Raw genomic sequence first — 21390 nt, 5'->3', positions numbered from 1 at the left:
CCCTGGGAGTCTGAAGTTGTCTGTGAGAATCCTTGTAAATAGGATGAGTTTTGCTAGTTAAGACAGAGGGAGGTAACAATTCTTTTTCTCCCTCCGATTTTTTGTTTTTGTTTTTGTTTGAGAGAAGTGGCCAGGAGGTGAGTGAAGACCTGGAGGCAGCCAGGTCTCCCTCTCCTCCTCCTGGGAGAGCTCCAAGCAGCCCCTGTGGACACGGCGGTCTTTAGGACCCAGCGGCGGGCGTCCCGGAAGTGGAAGGGGCCGAGCCACGGCCGCGAGGTGCGCGCTGGTCCCGGAGAGTTTGAACTGCGCGCAGGCGCCGGCGGCCGTGGCGGGGCGGGACCGAGTGGCTGCGGGCTCGGGAGCCTCTGGAGGCTGCAGGCGCTGGACCTGCGACCCTGCTCCTTCCGGCCCGGTCGCGGTGCGCGGGCCGCTCGGATCCCGGGAAGACGTGAGTGCGCGGCGGGGCTGGAAGCGGAGCATCTAGTAAAGACACGAGGTAGGGCCCCTGCTGGGCCTCGACTTCCTCCCGTAACTGTGCCTCTTAGGCGCGAGCGGCAGGCGCTGCGACCCGAGTCCTGCGGGGAGAGGGGGCGTGAGGGCTCCCCCTGCTCGGATTCTTATCGCCCCTGCTCCCCGGAGTGGGTGGGTGGGTGGGTGGGTGGTGTCGGCTGTTAGGAGTAACAGCTGGGCGTGTGGAGCGTTCCCCCGATGCCAGGCACTTACCCGTTCTGTGCTCAGTTTCCCCATAAATGGCACCTGTCGTGGTACTCAGTGTAGACTTGTGTGAAAGGGAAATGAGTTAGTCCCTGGGGAAGCGCTTCGAATTGTGCCTGGGTAAGCGCACAGAAAAGTTAGCAGCTGTCATTACTTCCCAAACGTACCCCGACTCCACTCGCTGCATCCCCACCGCCTTCATCCGTCTGCATCCCGGTTCCATGCCGCAGCCCCTTCGCTTCGACCTCTGTCTCGCTCCAAACCATTCTCCACCCAGACTTGTAAGGAACGGAATATTTTTTAAGGGGTCCGTCGGACCAAGGTGCTCCCCTGCTTATTAAAACCCTCCCGGGGGCGCCCCCTTGTTCTTAGAATAAAATCCAGTATCTTTAACACGCCCTGCTCCTCCTTTTCCCCACCCCCTACATCCTGGGCCATTGTATTCCTTGCCCAAGTCCTTCCGTCTGCTCTTGCTGCCTCCTTCCCACCTCTTGGCCTTTGCAGGTTGGGTTTCCTTTACTTGGAATACTGATTCACCCCCCCACCCCCCGCTGGTTCCTTTCATCCCTCAGGTCTCACTTAAATATTACTTATTCAGAGTGTTCCAGAGAAAGGGCAGCCCTGATTCTGTCTCATGCCTGTAAGGATATCTTGGGGGTTTTTTGTTTGTTTGTTTTTGTGTTGGTCTTTTTCTTTCCCCCTGAAATAGAAGTTCTTCTAGGGCAGAACCCGTTTGTATGTTGTTAACTCTTAATTCCCAGTGCTTGGCACATAGTAGCTGTTCAGTAAGTATTTGTTGAATGAACTCTGGGAGGTAGGTATGGTACCCCTTTTATAGAGGAGGAAATTGAGGTTCTGCAGTTAAGTAACCTGTATGAGTGCACTTTTACCCCCTACTGGCGGGCGGCACACTGCGGCTCGAGAGCCACATGCGGCTCTTTGGCCCCTTGAGTGTGGCTCTTCCACAAAATACCACGGCCTGGGCGAATCCATTTTGAAGAAGTGACATTAGAAGAAGTTTACGTTTAAAAAACTTGGCTCTCAAAAGAAATTTCAATCGTTGTACTGTTGATAATTGGCTCTGTGGACTAATGAGTTTGCCGACCACTGCCCTAGCAGCGGCTGGGTTTGAAGTCGGGGCCCATGTTTGCCCACTACTGGCCTCACCTGGCCTCAGTTGAGGAGCCTTACTCCCAGGCCCTCCTGATGATCTGCAGGATCCATAAAGAGAAGCAGCTGGGAGCATTAAAGAATCCCCCAGCTGGGTGTAGTGTGGAGGGGGGGAGAGGAGTTGGCAGCTTTAAGAGGAGTACTCATTTGCGTCCACAAATTGTTTAAATCCTTAGTATAAAAGCTCTAACATTTCAAGTTGGCAGTTGGGAGAATTTCTTTAGGTTTTCATCCTCCTTGGCATCAGTTTTCCTCTTGTCGGATAAAGAAAGTAGAAATTACCCAGTGTGGTTCACAAAATAAAAGTGTTTTGCTTCAGCACAAGTTCTTTCTCTGCAGGTTTTAGCAGTTTGATTTAGGGCCAGGCCAGTAAGATAATTACTAAGTTAGTTGGGTCTTCATGGAAGTACTTCTAGATAATGTAGAGACAGAATAGATCATTTGACACTGTCTTAAGGGCCTTGTTAAGATTTATGGTAAGTAGCTTATCTTTGGGGAAGTAAGAAATAATCACTAAAGTCCTTTGGGCTCCATGCTTCAGTGAGGAATAGCTATGTAAGTTGCGATTTGACTGTAAAACATTTGAGCATTCTCAGAATTACTCTTGAAATTCCTTAAATTGGCCTTAATCCCAGCAACCAGTTGGAAGCTTCAGGGTCAACAATGAACATTTTTGTTTTGTTTTGGACTTTGGCTCAACCCCCATCTAAGAACAAGGTCTAGATTGAAAGACTAAGGGAGAGGAGAGAGGGTGACCAGGACTTTTGCTGTCACTTTCTTTGCCAAATTCCATGGCCGATCCTGGTCATGTGCCTGAGAACATCTGCAAAGCAGCTGATGTTGGTTACGTGGCTCAGCGTCTGGTAGGTGTCAATGCGCTGTACGTGTTCCAGACTCTCACAGGGCAGGGATTTCAAGAGCAGTAGAGGTAGTTTGCCAGTGGCCTGGGGAATCCTATCTGATATCCTCCTATCTAATAAAGAGAGAATATGCTAATTGACCATCACTCCGTCACAAAGATCCACAGCTGAGGCCAAGTTCCCATAAGGAGCCTTAACGAGCAATCAGCAGGGACCTGAGGCTACGCCCTCCCCCACCCCCATGGGGCTTGACAGGGGACCTCAGGCCATGCCCCCCCACCTGGCAGGGCTTGACAGGGGACCTCAGGCTGTGCCCCCCGCCCCGGCACCAGGCCAGGGGACCTGAGGCCCTGCCCCCTGACCAGCGGGGCTTGACGGGGGATCTCAAGGTGCGCTTCCTGTCCTGGTGCTGGGCTAGGGGATCTCAGGCTGCTCCCTCCGCCCCAGGGCCAGGCCGGGGGACCTCAGGACGCGCCCCCCACCAAGTGGGGCTTGACAGGGGACCTCAAGGTGCATCCCCAGTGCTGGGTCAGGGGAACTCAGGCCACACACCCCCCGCCCAGCGGGGCTTGACGGGGTCCTGAGGATGCACCCTCCTGCCAGTGGGGCTTGATGAGGGACCTGAGACTGTGCCCCCCTCCCGGTGCTGGACCGGGGGACCTGAGGCTGCGCCCCCCTGCCTGGCAGGGCTTGATGGGGGACCTCAGGCCATGCCCCCCACCCAGCGAGACTAGATGGGGGACCTCAAGGCACGCCCCCTGCCCTGGTCTGGGCTGGGGGACCTCAGGCCATGGCCCCCATCCTGGCACCGGGCCAGGGGTCCTGAGGCTATGCCCCCTGCCAGGCAGGGCTTGACAAGTGTGGGACTGGCCGGGTCTGGATCTAGCCCAATGGCGGGGGGAGGGGAAGCCGGGTCTAGGTCTCACACGATTTTGAGGCGTATGTGGGTGGGCGGGGACTTGACTCTGGGTCCCGTGGTACGCCCCAGACTCTGACAGGAGGAAGGTTTTCATATACATTTTACTAATTTTCTTTCATCTCTGACACTTCTATTATAGAGAAAGGGCAAATAGCAATATTAAATTATTTCCTCTAATCCCCTTTTAATGTGCACAGATTTCGTGCACTGGGCCACTAGTGGAAAATAACGATATTTTGCCCTTTCATTTCCAGAAGAAGGAGAATGTCTCAGGAAGGTGATTATGGGAGATGGACAATATCCAGTAGTGATGAAAGTGAGGAGGAAAAGCCCAAACTGGACAAGCCGTCTACCTCTCTCCTCCATGCTGGGCAGGAAGCAGCCTGTGAGCCACGGTACACCTGTTCCGAGGCTCGGAAAGCTGCCCACAGGAGGAAGATGTCACCCCTGAAATTCAGCAACACAGATGGGATTTCAGAAGTGTCACCTCCCAAGATGCAGAAGAGCGGTTCCCAGGAAGAGCTGGGCTGGTGTCTCTCCAGCAGTGACGATGAGCTGCCACCGGAGACGCAGCTGACGGCCGCTGAGAAAGTGGCCGTCAAAGAGGAGAAAAGCGTCTCCCCTCCCCAAGACGGTGCTGCCCCGAGGGCTGGAAGTCATGGCCCTCCTGCCCGCCACACGCTCACAGAGGATGAAGACGAGTACGAAACGTCCGGGGAAGGCCAGGACATTTGGGACATGCTGGATAAAGGGAACCCCTTCCAATTCTACCTCACTAGAGTCTCAGGAATTAAGCCAAAGTATAACTCTGGAGCCCTCCACATCAAGGGTAAGTTCGTGGTGCTGGTGTCCAGAGTTGTCCCTGCACATGAGAGAGCCCCTCAGGTGAATCCACGAGGGTAGCTAGAATGGTCTCCAAGGTCCTCATGGACTTAATCCCTCCCAGGAAAAAGGAAAAGAGCATTTGACAGCAAATGCAGGAAGTTGACAGCAAACTGTTCGCTTAGGAAATCAGAGGATGTTTCTCAGGCCCTGTAGAGCAATGCTTTGGAATATTTAGTGCAATGTTTAAAATTGTTTTTAACTGTTCACTTAAAGATCAAACTCGATCAATAACACTTTATTAATGAAGTAGCAAATATTTGACAACAGCAGTTCTCTTTAGTCCCTGGATCAGCAGTATCAGCATCACCTAAAACCTGTTATCAATGCATGTTCTCGGCCCCACCCGGATTCCCTGGGAGCAAGGCTCTGCTGCCTGTTTTAACTAACCCCGCAGGGAATTCGAATGCCCAGTCCAGTTTGAGAACCACTACTTGGAACCCTGGTTTTGGTTTCCAGTAAAGAAGCAACAAGAGGATGCCAGCATGCAAATAGATGTTTCCGTTCTGAACCAAAAGATGGCCTTTGGTTGCTTTGATTATTCCCTGGGGTGTGTGTGACATATTGTTCTATACATATATTTGGTCTTCATCCCTGGCTATATTTGTTTTTTGTCCTAGAACAACTCCAAAGTAATTAAAGGGCAAAGAAGTGTGTTTTGTTATTCGTAACAAGCTCCTTTCAGCCACACCTGGGTTTATGTTAATGAGGTGACTTTTGGAAAGCCCCTAAGAAGGCGGGGAGGGGTGGGGCGGGGGCTGACGCCCAGTGAACCAACCAGGTGATCAGAGTTGGAACTTTCAGCCTCATCCTTCACCTCCAGGGAGAGGGGAGGGACTGGAGGTTGAGTTAATCACCAATGGCCAATGATTTCATCACTCCAGTCTATGTAATTCTTCCACCTGGCTGTTCCCAAGTTGTATTCTTTTATAATAAGTCAGAAATCTAGTAAGCAAAAGTTCTGTGAGACTTTTCAGCAAATTATTGAACCCAAAGAGGGGATCATGGGAACCCCCAAGTTATAGTACAGGAGGTCTGGACTTGTGGTTGGCATCTGAGGTGGGGGCAGTCAGGTGGGACTGAGTCCTTAACCTGTGGGATCTGATGCTGACTCCAGGCGGAGGGTGTCCACAGCTTAGAGCTATGGGCACCTCTGTCCTCTGTTTCACAGGAAGCGAATTAGTCCTGGGTTGGGGGGGTTTCTTGAGAGGGACTTAAATGAGACGTGAGGGTGGTAAAAATTCAGAGGTCTGGAAAGAAGAACAGCATGCATCATTGTTGTCCTTATTGGCAGCTTCTAAAACTGAACGCTCATCCAGTATCGAAGTTGTAGCTTTTAATTTTGCATTGTATTTTATTGAAGAATACATAATAAGTATTATCAAACAGCACTGGGAAATTTTCTCTTGAATGTTAGGGAACTAAAGCCTGGCTTTGTAGTAATTTTTCAGTTCACAGTTTTCTTTTTTTTTTCTTTTCTTTAATATATTTTATTGATTTTTTACAGAGAGAAAGGGAGAGAGATAGAGTTAGAAATATCGATGAGAGAGAAACATTGATCAGCTGCCTCCTGCACACCCCCTACTGGGGATGTGCCTGCAACCAAGGTACATGCCCTTGACCGGAATCGAACCCGGAACCCTTCAGTCCACAGGCCGACGCTCTATCCACTGAGCCAAACCAGCTAGGGGCTGGTTCACAGTTTTCTAAGCTAAATTTTTAGCATCAGTGACAATTAAGTCAGTTGTGATTATTATTGCTAGAGAATGTCTTTCAAAGTATGAATTATGTTTAAATGTTTGATCTTCACAGATATTTTATCTCCTCTATTTGGGACACTTGTATCTTCAGCACAGGTGAGTTTGCGATTGTTTTTTGGATGGAAAGGGACAGATAAGTAAACAACTCCATGAGAAAATAGGAGTGAGTGATGGGGACCCGTGTCTCAGTCCTGTGCAGGGCCCCCGAGATGGCACCTGCCACAGCGCCAGCATGGAACGTGGATGCCACGACCAGTGGGCTCCTGGCTCAGGATTGGGCCCCAGGGACTCCTTTTGGGAACACTGATAATCTCATGGCACTCGGGTGCCACCCCCAAAGAGCTGTGGGTGGAGAGGTGAAAGCGAAGTCACGTTTGATTTACAAAAGCAAGACATTTCCTGCACCTGCCCCAAAAAAAGTGACGGAAAGTTATGGCTACTTCTTTCTGCATGTGTGGTTGCTCCTGCCCGACGGAGCCGGTCCCTTTGTGTTGACAACTCACCTCAGTGCTCCAGGGGGTCAAGTAAATGGTCAGAAAAAAAGGTCACTTCCCTGAAGAAAGCCAGGCTTTCTGTGCCTTCATGTTTGGCTTGGCCTCACAGTTCTTGGTCACCAGACAAAACCTCAGGGTGAGCGAGTCACTCTGTCCAGGAGGAGGGTCGAGGACTACTCAGGTGTGGGGAGGAGCCCCCATGGGTGAGTCCAGTGCAGAACCTGGGGGTTAAGCTGTAATCGTTGTAAGCCTAGTGAACGTCCAGTCCCAGATGCCTGTTTTCCAAGCTGGCTCCTAAGTTGGGCTGAAAGTGGATGGTCTCTTCTAAAAGTCCTTTTCGTAATCACCGAGGGGAAGGGATACATTTATAAGCCCCTTTGTTTGAATTAATCAGAGAGCCCTCAGAAATAGCAACTACAGATGCCGCCAAGCACACAGGCCTAATTGCCTGGAACCTGCTTTCTCACACGCTCCTCCATTGATTCAGACCCCCTGGGCCATGTGTTCCCTTCAAGGTGTATCGCAGGTTTGTTTATGAATATTGTGGCAGAACTGTCTGGGCTTATAAATAAAACATGCAGTTCATCATTATTTTAGAGTTTCTTTCCATCACATAACCACCCAGCTCTCGGTATAGACTGCCTGGCAAAGTCACCCGTGACTGACTTGCTTTTCTTTCCCCCCATCTAGTTTAACTACTGTTTCGACGTGGACTGGCTCGTAAGACAGTATCCACGAGAGTTCAGGTGAGTCCCCGGGACGATAGATGCCATTAAAACACAAGATCTGTGCTTCTCAGGCAGCTGCCAGCCATCTTTGTTGAACATCTTTTGAAACCATCCTGATCATACAAACATTGGGAAAACAGCATTTTTTATTTTTTCTATTCTAGCTAATCACATGTATTCCTATTACAGATTTGACCATATCTTCCATTTCTCTGTCCAGAAGAAGATCAGGTCAACTTCCATCCCACATAAGAGAACTTTATGTCTGGTGTTAGAGTGATGGAAAAGATCACTGCCCCCCATCCCCACCCCACCGCCCAGCCCTTTGAGCATGCCCACACGTGGCCAGCGTGCCATGCATTACTTAGCACATCAACACTTTCTGAGAATCACTTTCTAAATGATTCTCCTTGTAGTTTGAGTCAATAAAGGGGTCCCAGGGCCTTCCCTTACCCAGGTGATGGAGGTGATGGATTTCATTCTGTCTCCTGGAGTTCAAAAGCCTGGGGTCTAGCAATACAGACTGAATAGCATCACACAGTGACGTGCGCCGTCCTGGTTCCTAACACGTTTACATGGCAGGCTCCATAACAGCAAGTCAGGCCGAGGAAAGCACACGCGGGAAGAACAATTGTCAGGTCCTCAGAGTCCTGGGTTCATTTAGGAACCAGATGGTGGAAACCATCATTAACGGTAGATGAAATGCCATTGAAATTTCCCAGGGCGCTGGCACCGAAGGGCTTGTGTTTGACCTGTGACCCATAGCATTCATTTTAGCTGCATGTGACAGAAAGCCCAAAATAACGGCAGCTTAAACAAGAAAGAAAATGTTTTTCCAACCTAAGACGTCCACAAGGTAGACATTTAAGGTCCGGATTGGGGCCGTCATGGTTCTCAGAGAATTAGCCCTCCCGTCTTCCTGTCCACCTGGAGCTCCGGGTCCCCGGTCTGTGTTCCAGGTGGCAGGAAGGAGAACGGGGAGGAGGATGAGACGGCCACGTCCCAGCTGTGTCCCCTCTGAGCGGCCTTCCTGAAGCCCCACTGAACACCTGCTTATATCCCATGGAGCGGCAGTCACAGGACGGTGACTGGCTCTGAAAGAGGCCGTAAAGGAAGTCTGGCTGAGCACACCCTGTCTGAGTGAGGTCGGGATTTGCTAGGAAAGGAGAGAACGGACATCGGGAGGCAGCGAGCCGTCTGCGCGGGCTCCTGGCCACAGACTTCCCTGTTTGTCGCACTGGCACCTTTTTGTTATTCCTCCCTTTGCTTCTCAAAGACCTTGAAACCGAACTGCCACACGTTTCAAGTGTTGCCGAAGCATAGACCACAACTCCTTGTGTATCTGTGACGGGTTGAATTGTCTCACCCCAAAAAGGATCTGTTGGAGTTCTAACCCCCAGTACCTCAGAATGTGACTTACTTGGAAGTAGGTTTTTTGGGGGGTGGATAATCAAATCAAAATGAGGTCATTAAGGTGGGTCTTACTCTAATGTGACTGATGTCCTCATAAGAAAGAGACATTCGGACACAGACACATACAGAGCAAAGACACAGGGAGAACACCGCCCAGAAGCCAGGACAGGCCTGGAGCAGGCCCTTCCCTCCCAGCCCCCACGGGGAACCAACCCTGCAGACACCTTGATCTCAGCCTTCTTGTTTCCGGAACCAAGAGAGAAAAAAGTCCTGTGGTCTAAGCCCCCTGGTTTGTGGTACTTTATTATGCGCCCACCCCCACCCCCGCCCCAACAGACTTGTCCGGTACCCCCTGGACTCTCAGTAACTGGTCAGGGGACAGAAGGGTCCTGCCGTCCCACACCCACTCGTTGCTCAGTGCACATGGGGAACGCCAGTCATCAGGAGCTGTAAGGAGGAGGAAGGACCTAAATGTCAAGTTAAGGCAACATCCGGAATTGACAGAAATTCTGATCGTAGAGGTTGTACTGCCTTATGTCGTCATTCAGATACTGCCCATGGAGGGCTTTTCCAGAAAAACAGAACCAATGGGAGATACAGTATATGGAGATTTATTATGGGCAGCTGGCTCAAGAGGAAGAGAACAAATTCTCCCTCCACTTTTTGTTTCTATATTGGGCTGTCAGCGGACTGGATGAGGCCCCCCACATTGGAGTCCACCCATTCAAGGGCCCGTCTCATCCAGAAACACCCTCACAGACACACCCAGAATGATGTTTTATATGAACACCTCTTGGCCCAGTCAAGTTGACATAAAATGAACCATCTCAACAGCCTTTTGGTGACAGTTTATGGGACCAATAAATTTGAAGGAGTTAATGCAGACTTCAACTTCTGTCAGTAATGGTTAATCTCTTATTTTTAAGAAAGTCCTGATGATCTGATAACACTAATTATTCTCTGTCCTGTTTTTCTAGTTGTAAAATAGAAAAAAGTTGTGAAGGTGTGGTTTCTTAGTTTTATTTGAACTAACACGTTATAAAGTTCTTGGGGATTAGGTAGCGAGGTGCTTGTACCGGAAGTTCATTTTCTATAATGTTTCTTTTTAGTTGCATGTTGCCCTTCACATATGGTAGAGAATCATTCTGCACCGTGATTGATAGACGTGGAAGTAGCTACCTTTGTTCATCTTGCTTGATTGTTCCTTGAATAAAAATCCAATTTTTGTTTTGTTGGGTGTGCTTACAAAGGTATATTGACTTCTAAGGATTATCTCACTTTGAATTAACTGGAGAAGATCATAATTCCCTTAAAAGCCTTTTAATCTATTCCTGAAGAGTATTCTCTTTTTTTAAATATATTTTTATTGATTTCAGAGAGGAAGGGAAAGGAGAGAGAGATAGAAACATCAATGATGAGAGTGAATCATTGATTGGCTGCCTCATGCACACCCCACACTGGGGATAAAGCCCATAACCCGGGCATGTGCCCTGACCGGGAATGGAACTGTGACCACCTGGTTCCTAGGTCAGCGCTCAGTCACTGAGCCACGCCAGCCAGGCCTGAAGAGTCTTCTCATGTTGTCCTTTAGGAATTAAAAAATACAGCATTTTCAGTGTAACTTGGGCTCTGTTTCATTGAAATAGAACCACCTTTAATGAGTCTGCATGCTGCTGTGGACCTGGGCCTGTTCACTCTTGTATCCTCGAGTCTAGTGCAGTACCTAGCACACAGTAGGAGCTTGGTGAATGTAGGCCTGGCAAGGTCCCAACAGCAGGGAAAGAAAAGAGCATCACACTGTACAACGGTAATGTTGTGTCTTTAATCCGTCTGAATTTAAACATAGTAACCCAGAGGTAACTATGTGCCCTTTGGGACCAAAGAAGATAACTCATTACTCAAGGGCTTGCTTGAGTCACAACCCCTCTGAGTCGAAGTAGAGCTTCAGGATCGGACCCCCTGGCCCCATTATCACGGTAACTGGTCAATGAAGATTAACTGACCTGTTCTGGACTCAGTCTCCACAAAGGCCAGAAGCACGTGTGGGGTGATAAAGAAGCTGGCGTTCCCTCACCAAGCAGCAGTCCAGCTCTGTGAATGATGTATTTCACATACTTCTGGCCTCTTCAGGAAGAAGCCAATCCTGCTGGTGCATGGCGATAAACGAGAAGCTAAGGCTCACCTGCACGCCGAGGCCAAGCCTTATGAGAACATTTCCCTCTGCCAGGTAAGCTGCTGTTGCCGTTATGTTTGGTCTGAGAGCTGGAAGGGAATTTAGACATTTCATCTTTCTCCCTGCCGAGTGCAGAAATCCTCCCTCCAGCATCCCCAACAGATGTTGTCTAGCTTTAACTTGAATGCTTCCTGAGGTAGCCCTTGTGGTTAGAAAGATTTTTCTTGATGTTGACCTCTTATCTCTGTATTAGAGTTCTTCAGGGAAACAACCTATGGGAAGCATACACATCTCTGTATGTACGGGGGCGGCTGGCAAGTCCAAAATCCAGGGAAGAACAGATGTTGCCGTTTGAGTCCACAGGCAGTCTGGAGACTCAATTTTCTCTTCCTTGAAGGAGTGGGTCTTTTTTTCTCTTGAGGCCTTCAAGTGATTGGGTAAGGCCCACCTACATTGTGGAGGGTAATCTGTTTTAATCTAAAAAATACTTTCACTGCAACATCTGACCAAACATTTGGATGTTGTGGCCTAGCTAAGCTGACATAAAACTAACCATCACAATCTTCCTTTTTGTGACTTCCACACATCAGTCCTAATTTTTCCCTCTGGAGCACATACAGTAATTCTCCCCCTAGCATGTGCCGGTGGTTCTTATGTTTGAAGACATCTCCCCTAGTTGTCTCACGTTGTTCAATTGTATTGGATGTACCATGGACCCCCTGTCGCTCCCCAACTTCCAGACCTCCTCTGGTTGCCTCTAGTCAGCCAGCGTGCCTCTCAAAACCTGGCTGTGACTCAACCACTGCACTTGATATAGTTGGAATTTGAAAGCATCCCTTTTTCCAACATATCTTTAGCTCACTTCTACACAGATAAACCTTTGCTTAGCCATTGCCTAAAATCCAATGTTTTTGCTTTTGCTTGCCCAAGCAGAAGAGGTTAAACTGCAGTAGGATAGCTCTCATCAAACTAAAGAAATAACACAGTGATTAAATCAATAGAAATCGTGTTTTTCAAAGACTACCTGTCCTGAGAAGTTTAGGAGACATTGTGGCATGCCTGATGGCGTGCTCCAGACCGGCCACTAGAGGGCGGAACGAGCCGCAGTCTTTCAAACCTTGTGCAAAGAGCTGTTCCGAAGCTCCCAGATGTAGTCCGAGGTACAGAAGGATTGTGGCCCCATCCTGGCCTATTGAAATACCTTTATGCCTTGTCTGTAAGATGAATTCTTGACGTTGACGTCAGTCAAAGAATCTGTGTATGCTAACACTTCTATTCTGTACATGTGGGGCCAGAGGTCGGAGATTGAGGCCCGGGTTCTGTCCCAGCTCTGCACACACGAACCGTGTCATCCTGGGCTCATCGCTGAACCTCGTTAAGCCTGAGTCCTCCATGTTAAGTGGACTGCTAATGCTGTTCTTCATTGGGTTGTTGTACAGGATGTGGCGCATTTGTACCAAAAAGCGCCCATTGGATATTATCTGTTCAAGTTACTATCATCCTTGATTTTGTGCTTAGACTTGCCCCAGATCACACAACTTATAACAAAACAACTCAAAAGCCAAGTCTCTTGACCATTGCCTTTTCCCAGCTAAATATCAATTTACAGAGTGGCAGTCTTCATTCTAATTTTGTAATTTTAAAGACATCAAATACAGTTCCCTGTTCTCTCTTCTGTGGCCAGACCACACAAATGCATGCTGGTCTGTGAGCACCCCATATGCTGAGTGTGAGAGGATAGTGGATGGGCCACCTGTCCGTGAGCATCTCCAGCCCGGGGGCCTGTGTCCTCACCTGTGTGTTCAGTTGCTTATTACTGCCTCCAGCAAGCGGATCCACCCACCTGTCCTGTGCTTGGTGGGCGGGACTTGCAGCAGTACTGCCGGCACAGGCCCCGTTCCTACGCACTTGAAACACCTCTTCTCGTTCACTCCTAACAACTCCGAATCCCCTAATAGCACCATCATTTTAAAGAGGAGTAAGATGAAGCACAGAGATTTAAGTATTTTTCAAAGTCATGCAACGTTGTGAAGCTAGGATTTGCACGTTCCTAACTGCTATTTCGACGTTTCTATTTTAACTCTTTCCTAGCCTACATCTGGGGCACAGTCTGTTTAACCAAGGTCTTGCTACACTGGGTGTTAGGTAAAATGTTTTACTTCTCCACTTATGCCCCATTTATACGTGAAGATATCATTTTGTAACAAGAAAGTGGATTTAATATATTCTTTATTTTTATACTTTTTATGTTATTAATGTAAGAAAACTTCTGTTTTAACATCACAACACAGGTCTTTCTGATGCCACCACACTCAGTGTTCTTTGAATAAGTGCTGAAAACTTTTTGCAGTTGTTATAAGCCAAATTTCTCATTTTAAAATTTTGCAAACGCTCATTTGTTTTTATTAGTTTTTGACAACTAAATAAATTAGGCTTTTTAACTTCTAATTGCTATCATTAAAAATGCAGAAACTATTGAATTATTCTGGGTAACTTTTTAAAAAAATATGCATTTTTAAAAACAAGCCTCACTGGGTATTATAAAAGCTGTATTGTTCATCAAAGGCTTGTCCACTAGAGGGCAGTAAAAGCAATTAAAGAAAAAGAAAAAAAAAGACCTGAACCGTTTCTAATTTAATTTCCAATAGGTAGGGGTATTGAGTGTTTGGTTTTTTTTAATAAGTGACTTGACTTCTTTTTCATCCTAGGCAAAGTTGGATATTGCATTTGGAACACACCACACGTAAGCAATTTTTATGCATTGGGGAGAGGGTATGGTTTTAATAGATCAAAGGATGCTATTCAGAAAGGCCCTTGGAGGAGTTCAGGTGTGATGGTTTTGTTGGGGGGGGGGGGTGGAGCGGGAATGCTATCAGTAAGGAAGTAGAGGAAGTGGAGTTGTTTTCTAACAGCCTGAAGCTACAGTACTTTCAACACAAAAGCCTGACTCTCTGGTGCCCTTTCTGGTTTTCTGTTCAGGACATTCGCTGTAGGAGAATGGATACTGTGGTGTGTGGTCCGTGGTTATGAGTGACTGTACGTGTGTCAGTAACACGCTGTGGATTCCACTATGTTAAAGAGAGTCTTGTGATTTTTATAAGATTCTCAGCTGCATCAAATAGAGAATATTGTTAGGTCAGCTCCATCCTGTGATTGAAAATAAAACAAAACTATTTTACAAAAAGTTGTCAACTCAAGAGGCTGATAACTGTCCCTGCGCAAGACAGCTCAGAAATTTCTTCTAGAATGCTCTTCTGAAGCCTTGCCAACCAGACAGGAAGAACTTGTGTTACTTCCTACTTGGCACGTTGCGCCGATGTCCGCTGGACTCCTGCTTTAGGTTAGTCCTGCCGCTGTTTTTGCTGAGCCCTTTTACGTCATTGGTTCTGCAAATGAGAATAAGGACTAGACATGGTTGTCCCTATTTCAGCCTTTTGTTTATAAAGCACGTTTCTCTGGGAAGGATTTGTGAAGTGAACGTGACCGAGCCTCATCTGTCTTCTAGACCTGTAGTGGGAATGGGTCACTGGCAGCTTCCGGCATGTTCCTTCGGCGTCTGTCTGTAGGGCAAAAGGGAATCTCTAGGAGGGAGCGTGAGTCCTTCTGTGATCACTGGTTTCCCGATATTACAGTGCCCTGAAATGAGGGCATACGTTCATCTTTCTCTCTGTCCACTTAAAACTATATTGTCCAGTTTGCTTTAAGAAAAAGGAACCAGAGCTGAAAGAGTTGAGCCATTTCGTAAAGGCGACCTACCGACCCTACGTTATCTGCTCTTAGATGCTCTTGAGTAAACGTTGCAGCATTTACCGGCCATCCCTAATTGGAAGCTTCGGTCTAATAGAGGACAGGGTCTGAGGGCTGTGGAGAGAGGACTCGGACATCGCAGGATCAGTTACTGTTTGTGTCACACTGAGCTCACAGGATGCTAATTCAGGCAGAGGATACAGAGTGGCATTGTATAAGGCGGCTCAGCATCTTCCCTAGACCCCCAGTGCCAGGCTCCTGTGCCGGCCACGCCTTCTGTGCCAGCATTTCATGGGCAGTCGCCCTGTATTCCACATGCCAGCAAGTAGTCCCGGAGCCTGTGCCTTTGTCCAGGAGGGGCTGAGTGTGCTGGGCCTGGCCAGGGTCTGACGCACGGATGTTCGGTTGAGCCTTCATTACATAGACCAGAGGCCCCAAGCAGAGAAGCAGTGTTCCCTGGACCCGGGCTGGGGACAGGAATTTTTGTTTGCTTGCTGCTCAGGTGGACTCATTGTTTCCTGTGGTCCATCCTGCCCTCCCCAACACACAAACCGCTTGGCAAATTTATTCCTCCTTCTCCCCCTCTACCTCCCAGATTCGCCCTTAAATGCCTAAGGGAGTAATTAGGACCTTTCCCACCCACATAGTATATGTAGTTTGCATTTTGTTAAAATGACAGTGTCTTGTAGGAGATTGCACTCATATCTTGGCAATCACTGTCCATTGCTCCTTTTAAAATGGTTTAGGAATTATTCATTAAATATCTATTATATTCTTGAGACAGCTCTGGGGATATAACAGGTTTGGGACACAATGGGTTTTGTTCTTGCAGCTTTTAGTCTTTTGGTCAGAGAGGCAAGACAAACACATGAGTGAGAAAAGGAGGAAAGCCTTGCAGCTCATGGTGAAGGGGTGTAAACCGCCTCCCCGTGGGGCAGAGGGGGGCGGCCACGGTAAGTAGGAAGTGGCTTGGAGATGGTGCTCAGGTTAGCAGGCATGTGTGGGCTCTGTGCAGAGCAGCTGGAAATGATCAGAAGCAGCCGTCCTGCAGGAGCCCATAGTCCGTGAGGCACGTTAAGCGTGCTCTCTCAGTGTTTCTGAAGGACGTCATACAGTTCCGGGGTGTCTCTCACAAGGCGTTAGAGTTCTAAAGCGTTGCGGTTTCCCCAGAACTAGGAGCCAAGTTAGCTCGCCTGGCCTGAGAATCGCAGGCGGGAAGGAGGGTGCCAGAGCAGCTCCACGTCCAGACCCCTGTCTAACGGGAGCCGGCTGAACTAACGGGCTGACCACAGGATGGCAGGGCAGGCCTCTTCCCACTCCCTTCCGCATCCTCACCCAGATCACGCCATGCCCCCCTCGCCCACTCCTACCCCTGGCATGGTGAGACCTGCGACCCCGTGCCCATCCCTGCGGAAGCCACGCGCAGTGAGAGGACGATCCGCATGTCTGATCCAAACCAGCTCTTCCTCTGGCTCGTTCTGTGACCACCGTCTCCCAGCCACGGGTGGTGCGGGTGGAGTGGGAGACGGCGCCCGCTCTGGGTTACCGTGGGCACTGCGTGCTGGCATCCCGTGGCGCCTCTAGGGTGGTGCCTGGCACGCAGGCCCTTCACAGGAACAGCTGCCCCACAGCTCAGTAGGCAACATGCAGGTCAGGGTTCTTCAAGGGAGACCCCATTTCTTTTTTTTTTTTTTTAATATATTTTATTGATTTTTCACAGAGAGGAAGAGAGAGGGATAGAGAGTTAGAAACATCGATGAGAGAGAAACATCGATCAGCTGCCTCCTGCACACCCCCTACTGGGGATGTGCCCGCAACCAAGGTACATGCCCTTGACCGGAATCGAACCTGGGACCTTTCAGTCCGCAGGCCGACGCTCTATCCACTGAGCCAAACCGGTTTCGGCAAGGGAGACCCCATTTCTTATTCTTTTTATCCATTTTAAATTGTGAGTTGATTGGCATGTGCCATTTTGTCTCTGAAAGGATGCGAGCGACTCCCCCTGGATCCGTCCAGTTCTGTTTGCGGGACTCACTGACATTCGTGCGTGATTTCCCTGATCAGTGGTGCTTAATGGGAATATCTGTAAAACTCGTATCATGGATTCATAGCTGGCTTATTCTTAATGGCAGTCAGCTGCTAGTTTGGTAACGGTGACATAAATTTGCCCAGATTTTAGGGCGCGCATGTCATACAAGGGAAGATTGGCCCACCAGCTGTCATTTCTGCAGCTCTGCATTCATTTACCGTTTGCCAGCTCATGTCACGTTCTCAGTGTGGCAGGAGCTGAATCTCATTCTCTGTCCTTGCGTTCTTTTCCGCGTCTTTTTATGCTGGCTCCATGCTGTCCAAACAGTATCCATGTTGTTTATTTTCCCCTGTGTGAACTGACCTACGCCAGTAAACATGAAGTAGCATTTTGGCCTCAATAGAAATAAAAAGTCAGGGCAGCGTTAGTGCCTTGAGGAGTGAGTCTCTGGTTGGGTAGAGAGAGCGCTTAGATTCCTGAAATAATTAGAAAACAAGCAGGAAGCTACAAATCATCCCACGGTAGATGACGAAAGAAAGGAAGGCGTTGAAGGACGAGTGGGAGTGCACAGGCGAGAGTGTTGACACCCACCTGAGTGCACGTTGTACCTCACCTCACAGCAACCCTGTGAGGCAAGAAGGGCTTCATCCTTCACGTTACACGTGTGGGAAAAAACAAAACAAAACCAGGTTCAGGGACATGGAATGGCTGAGGGATGTTAAATGACTTAGGGTCGTACGGCTTCTCCCTGGTGGAGACTGGAGCTTAGGTCTTGCAGCTTCAGATGGAAAGCTCTTATTTCTCCAGTATTCCCTCCCTCTCACTGTTGTTAAAGTAAGAGAAGTGTGTCTGATGACTGGAGGTGTGGGGCAGCCCCGTGGGAAAGAGAGGACTCAACAGGACTGATTTGAGTTAATGGAGAAGAAAAAGGGAAGACGGACCTCAAGCCCAGGTGCACTGGTGACAAGTGTGGCATCTATGGAGCATGAAGATGAAGCCTCTTTCACACTCTTTTTAAACTGCAACCCACAATAAGAAATACATGTGAGCCCAGCCAGTGTGGCTCAGTGGTTGAGCATCAACCCATGAACCAGGAGGTCACGGTTCAATTCCAGTCAAGGCACATGCCCAGGACGAGAGCTCGATTACCAGAAGGGGCGTGCAGGAGACAGCCAATCACTGATTCTCTCTCATCATTGATGTTTCTCTCTCCCTCTCTGAAATCAATAAAAATATACTTAAAAAAGAAAAAAAGTACATTTGACCTTTCAGTCTACCACATGCACCCATGCTTATGGCAAAACAAGTTCCGTGAGCCAATACTGAACTTACATATACAGTATGCAGTGCACTGTTGAGTTTATTATTTATTCTTTTGCAATTTGTTTAAGTGCTAGTAATGACACAGCAGAGGTTGTGACCAAACTTTAAAAAACATTGGACAAGAAGGTTCCTATTGTCCCTAATAGGAACAGATGATGCTGAATAGATAATAAGGGGCCAGCCTGGGAGGGAGGGGTCTGGAGTGTCAGGACTGGCCATGTGGATGGGACGGGGCAAAAGTTCATGGACCACCAAGTACTCGGAGCATTTTGGGAGGTAGTTTTCTACCTACCACTTAAGCAGACTTTGGTAATGTGTAGAAGAAAGGAGGGTTATAGTTGTTAAACGTTTGGGTAATATAAGCGTTTGAAGAATTCCTTTAGCTATTACATTTGCATTAGAAAGGTATTGCATTTTTTGAAAGGAATATTAATGCCTTTCTGTTTTTAAAGGAAAATGATGCTCCTGCTATACGAAGAAGGCCTCCGGGTGGTCATACACACCTCCAACCTCATCCGTGAGGACTGGCACCAGAAGACGCAAGGGTGCGTAGCTTCTGTTTGCTTTACGGCAGTGGCTGTGTGTGCGGAGACAGGGCAAAGGCCAGAACATTTGCTTTATTCTTTAGTTTTTCTATGTTTTTAATTGTAAAAATCCCACACACGTGGCATAGAAAAAATACACATGCAGGGAAAAAGGTAGCATTCTTTTAGTATCTCACCCCCAATTTCTCTCTCTTGAGGCAACCATTGTTAACAGTGTAACATAATCATCCATGTCTGTCTCTGTTATACACGGACACACAGATAAATATCTACGCACGGTAGGTTTTTTTAATAAAATGAGATCATACACACACTACAGCCAAGTCCATCCAAGTATTCGAGGCAGGAAAGAGGGTGCTAAGTGCCAGGTCTAAGCCCATTATTTTTCCAGTAAGACCCACTGGATAGCCTTCTGGTCTCCACTTCCCCCTGCTCCCACTTGTACTCAGGCTGGCCACCTCCCATGGGGCATCAGGAAAACCTGGGGGTTAGTGCTAAAAATCCTCCCCCCCCCCAAACCCTGTAGTTTCCCATGAAGCACATCTGCACGGGTGTGTTTTTAAAGCCTTCCCTGTGTTCGTGGGGTTGTGAATCTCAGAGAATCCGGCGTGAGGTGGCTCAGGCTTAGTTTATATCGCCGACCCTTTGTCCTTGTGCACGGATGCTGGGCCCAGCTTTTTATCTTTTCTCGAGAGGGGTTTGGGTTTAGTTTTAGGGATTTCCCCAAATCAGATTTTAATAAAATTTAACCATTGTTCTCCCTCCGGGCAAGCCCTTCGTTGTGACTAGCTGTAACTCACCTTTCTTTCATTTAAGCCGTGTCGTACATCTTTGCCTTCTGGTAAAGGAGGTTAGGTTAAGAGCTGGTTAACAGCCTTCTGTGTTAGAAGAAACTCAGGCATTCATCTAGCAGCGTTTCGGGGTTCAGGAATTCACTGTCATCCTCCCCCACAGACCTTGCCACCGTTCATTGCCCAGCCTGTGCTAGAACCCCTACAGTGGGATGTATTAGCTGGCGGAGTCCATGTCCCCCGGGGGTCGAGCTAGAATACAGAGCCTGCAGCCTCCACCCCCGGAGCCCGCTTCGGCCTGTGTGGGTGTAGGTAACGCGGCACCTCTCTTCCTTCAGATGGCCCGTCCGGGCTTGAAAGGTGGTCTTTTCCCTGAGCCCAGCACCTCTTGTTCCCACTCCGCACTCCGCTCCCCCACCACAGCAGGTGGCTTTGAGTCCCATGCCCACTTCCTGAGAGTTTTCCTCTAAACGTGTTCTGGTTTGAGTCCCACTTAACATGCCTCTCACGATGCAGTGTAGTCCGACTGGCTCAGGGTCCAGGCTGTCGCCGCTCCATCTCTGGGAGCCTCAGCACAGACCCTCTTGACCCACTGAGTTTCGGGTCCACTATGCCTTTGCTACGTCAGGAGCGTCTAAGCTGCAGAGCTGGGCTTGGGGGCTTGTGACGTATATGTAGCCCCATCAAAAACAACAAAAAATGGGACTCACAGAGCTTTTTGTGGGGAAACGGTAACTAATGTAATGAACTGAGTCTGTCAAGTTGGCCTTCCGTCTTCTGTGACCCAGAGACTCTGACCCGGCCTCCTGCTCCTTCTGGGCCAGGAGCTCGAGTTTAGAAGCAGCCAGGCTTCCTTAGGCTTCTCCGGGCTGTGGCGGGGGGGGGGGGGGGGGGGGGGTGTCAGGCAGGGATTAAGGGACAGGATTGGGGTGTTCATTTTTTTCCTTCATTTAAAAAAAATTTTAAGTTTAAAAAAAAATATTTGGCTGGATAGTAGCTTTACATGGTTTAAAACTCAAAAAGTACCAAGGGTGTGACACTCCCTCTCGCCACCCGGATCGGGCACTGTTCTCTCGGGCTAGTCCAGGTTCTCCTCCCCGAGGCTCTGCAGTCTCATGCAGTGCGTTGTCCTCTTTCAAGAAAGACATTTAAAGGCAGTTACCTCGTGTCCCCTTCCTAAGGGCCCTGCTGACCCTGTTCTGTGTGCAGGTGTCCCTGCCGTCCTTTCCGCCTCCCCTTGGTCCACTGTTTAACTTCTCACTTTTAAACTTATTTGTCCCGGGATCATTTTCTCATCTTATTTTGGGAAGTGTGCAAATGCCTCACACCTCGGTATCTGGTTTAGAATGTCATCATACATCATGGCTCTCACCCAACACCTCCCCCACTGTTTTCCTTTGGGGGAAAAGGATTGATGAAATGAAAGGTGTCTTTAATATTTCATTTACTGTAGTATTTGAAAGTCTAAGGCAGGCGTCCTCAAACTACGGCCTGTGGGCCACATGCGGGTGTTTTCGCCGTTTTGTTTTTTTTACTTCAAAATAAGATATGTGCAGTGTGCATAGGAATTTGTTCATAGTTGTTTTTAAACTATAGTCTGGCCCTCCAACGGTCTGAGGGACAGTGAACTGGCCCCCTGTTTAAAAAGTTTGAGGACCCCTGGTATAAGGTTTGTGTTAATCTAATATCATTGAATGTGGTATATACTCATTCCAGGCGCCGGGAATGTATATGTTATAAAAATACCCCCACACTACTCTAGCTTATACATCATGATGTGTTTGTTTATTGAAAGTAGGTTTGTTCGTACATTTTTATCAGTATAACTTTTATCCTTTTCCA

At 48.4% G+C, this 21390-nt stretch overlaps 1 protein-coding gene across 1 annotated transcript in view; it reads left to right on the top strand.

The window, feature by feature from the left end:
- The first annotated feature begins 304 nt into the window (after positions 1-304).
- Positions 305-21390, top strand: part of TDP1 (tyrosyl-DNA phosphodiesterase 1) — a 54253-nt gene continuing 33167 nt past the window's right edge. The window contains exons 1-7 of the mRNA XM_028155888.2: positions 305-496; positions 3918-4492; positions 6358-6401; positions 7490-7545; positions 11071-11167; positions 13822-13856; positions 18665-18757. Of these exons, the coding sequence (XP_028011689.2) occupies positions 3928-4492; positions 6358-6401; positions 7490-7545; positions 11071-11167; positions 13822-13856; positions 18665-18757 (890 nt within the window). The 5' untranslated portion in view covers positions 305-496; positions 3918-3927. The remainder of the gene's footprint in view (positions 497-3917; positions 4493-6357; positions 6402-7489; positions 7546-11070; positions 11168-13821; positions 13857-18664; positions 18758-21390) is intronic.

This window comes from Eptesicus fuscus, chromosome 5 (assembly GCF_027574615.1).
Source record: "Eptesicus fuscus isolate TK198812 chromosome 5, DD_ASM_mEF_20220401, whole genome shotgun sequence".
NCBI classification, from domain to species: domain Eukaryota; kingdom Metazoa; phylum Chordata; class Mammalia; order Chiroptera; family Vespertilionidae; genus Eptesicus; species Eptesicus fuscus.
Note: the sequence above shows the minus strand (reverse complement) of the source record. Positions and strands in the feature narration are given on the sequence as shown.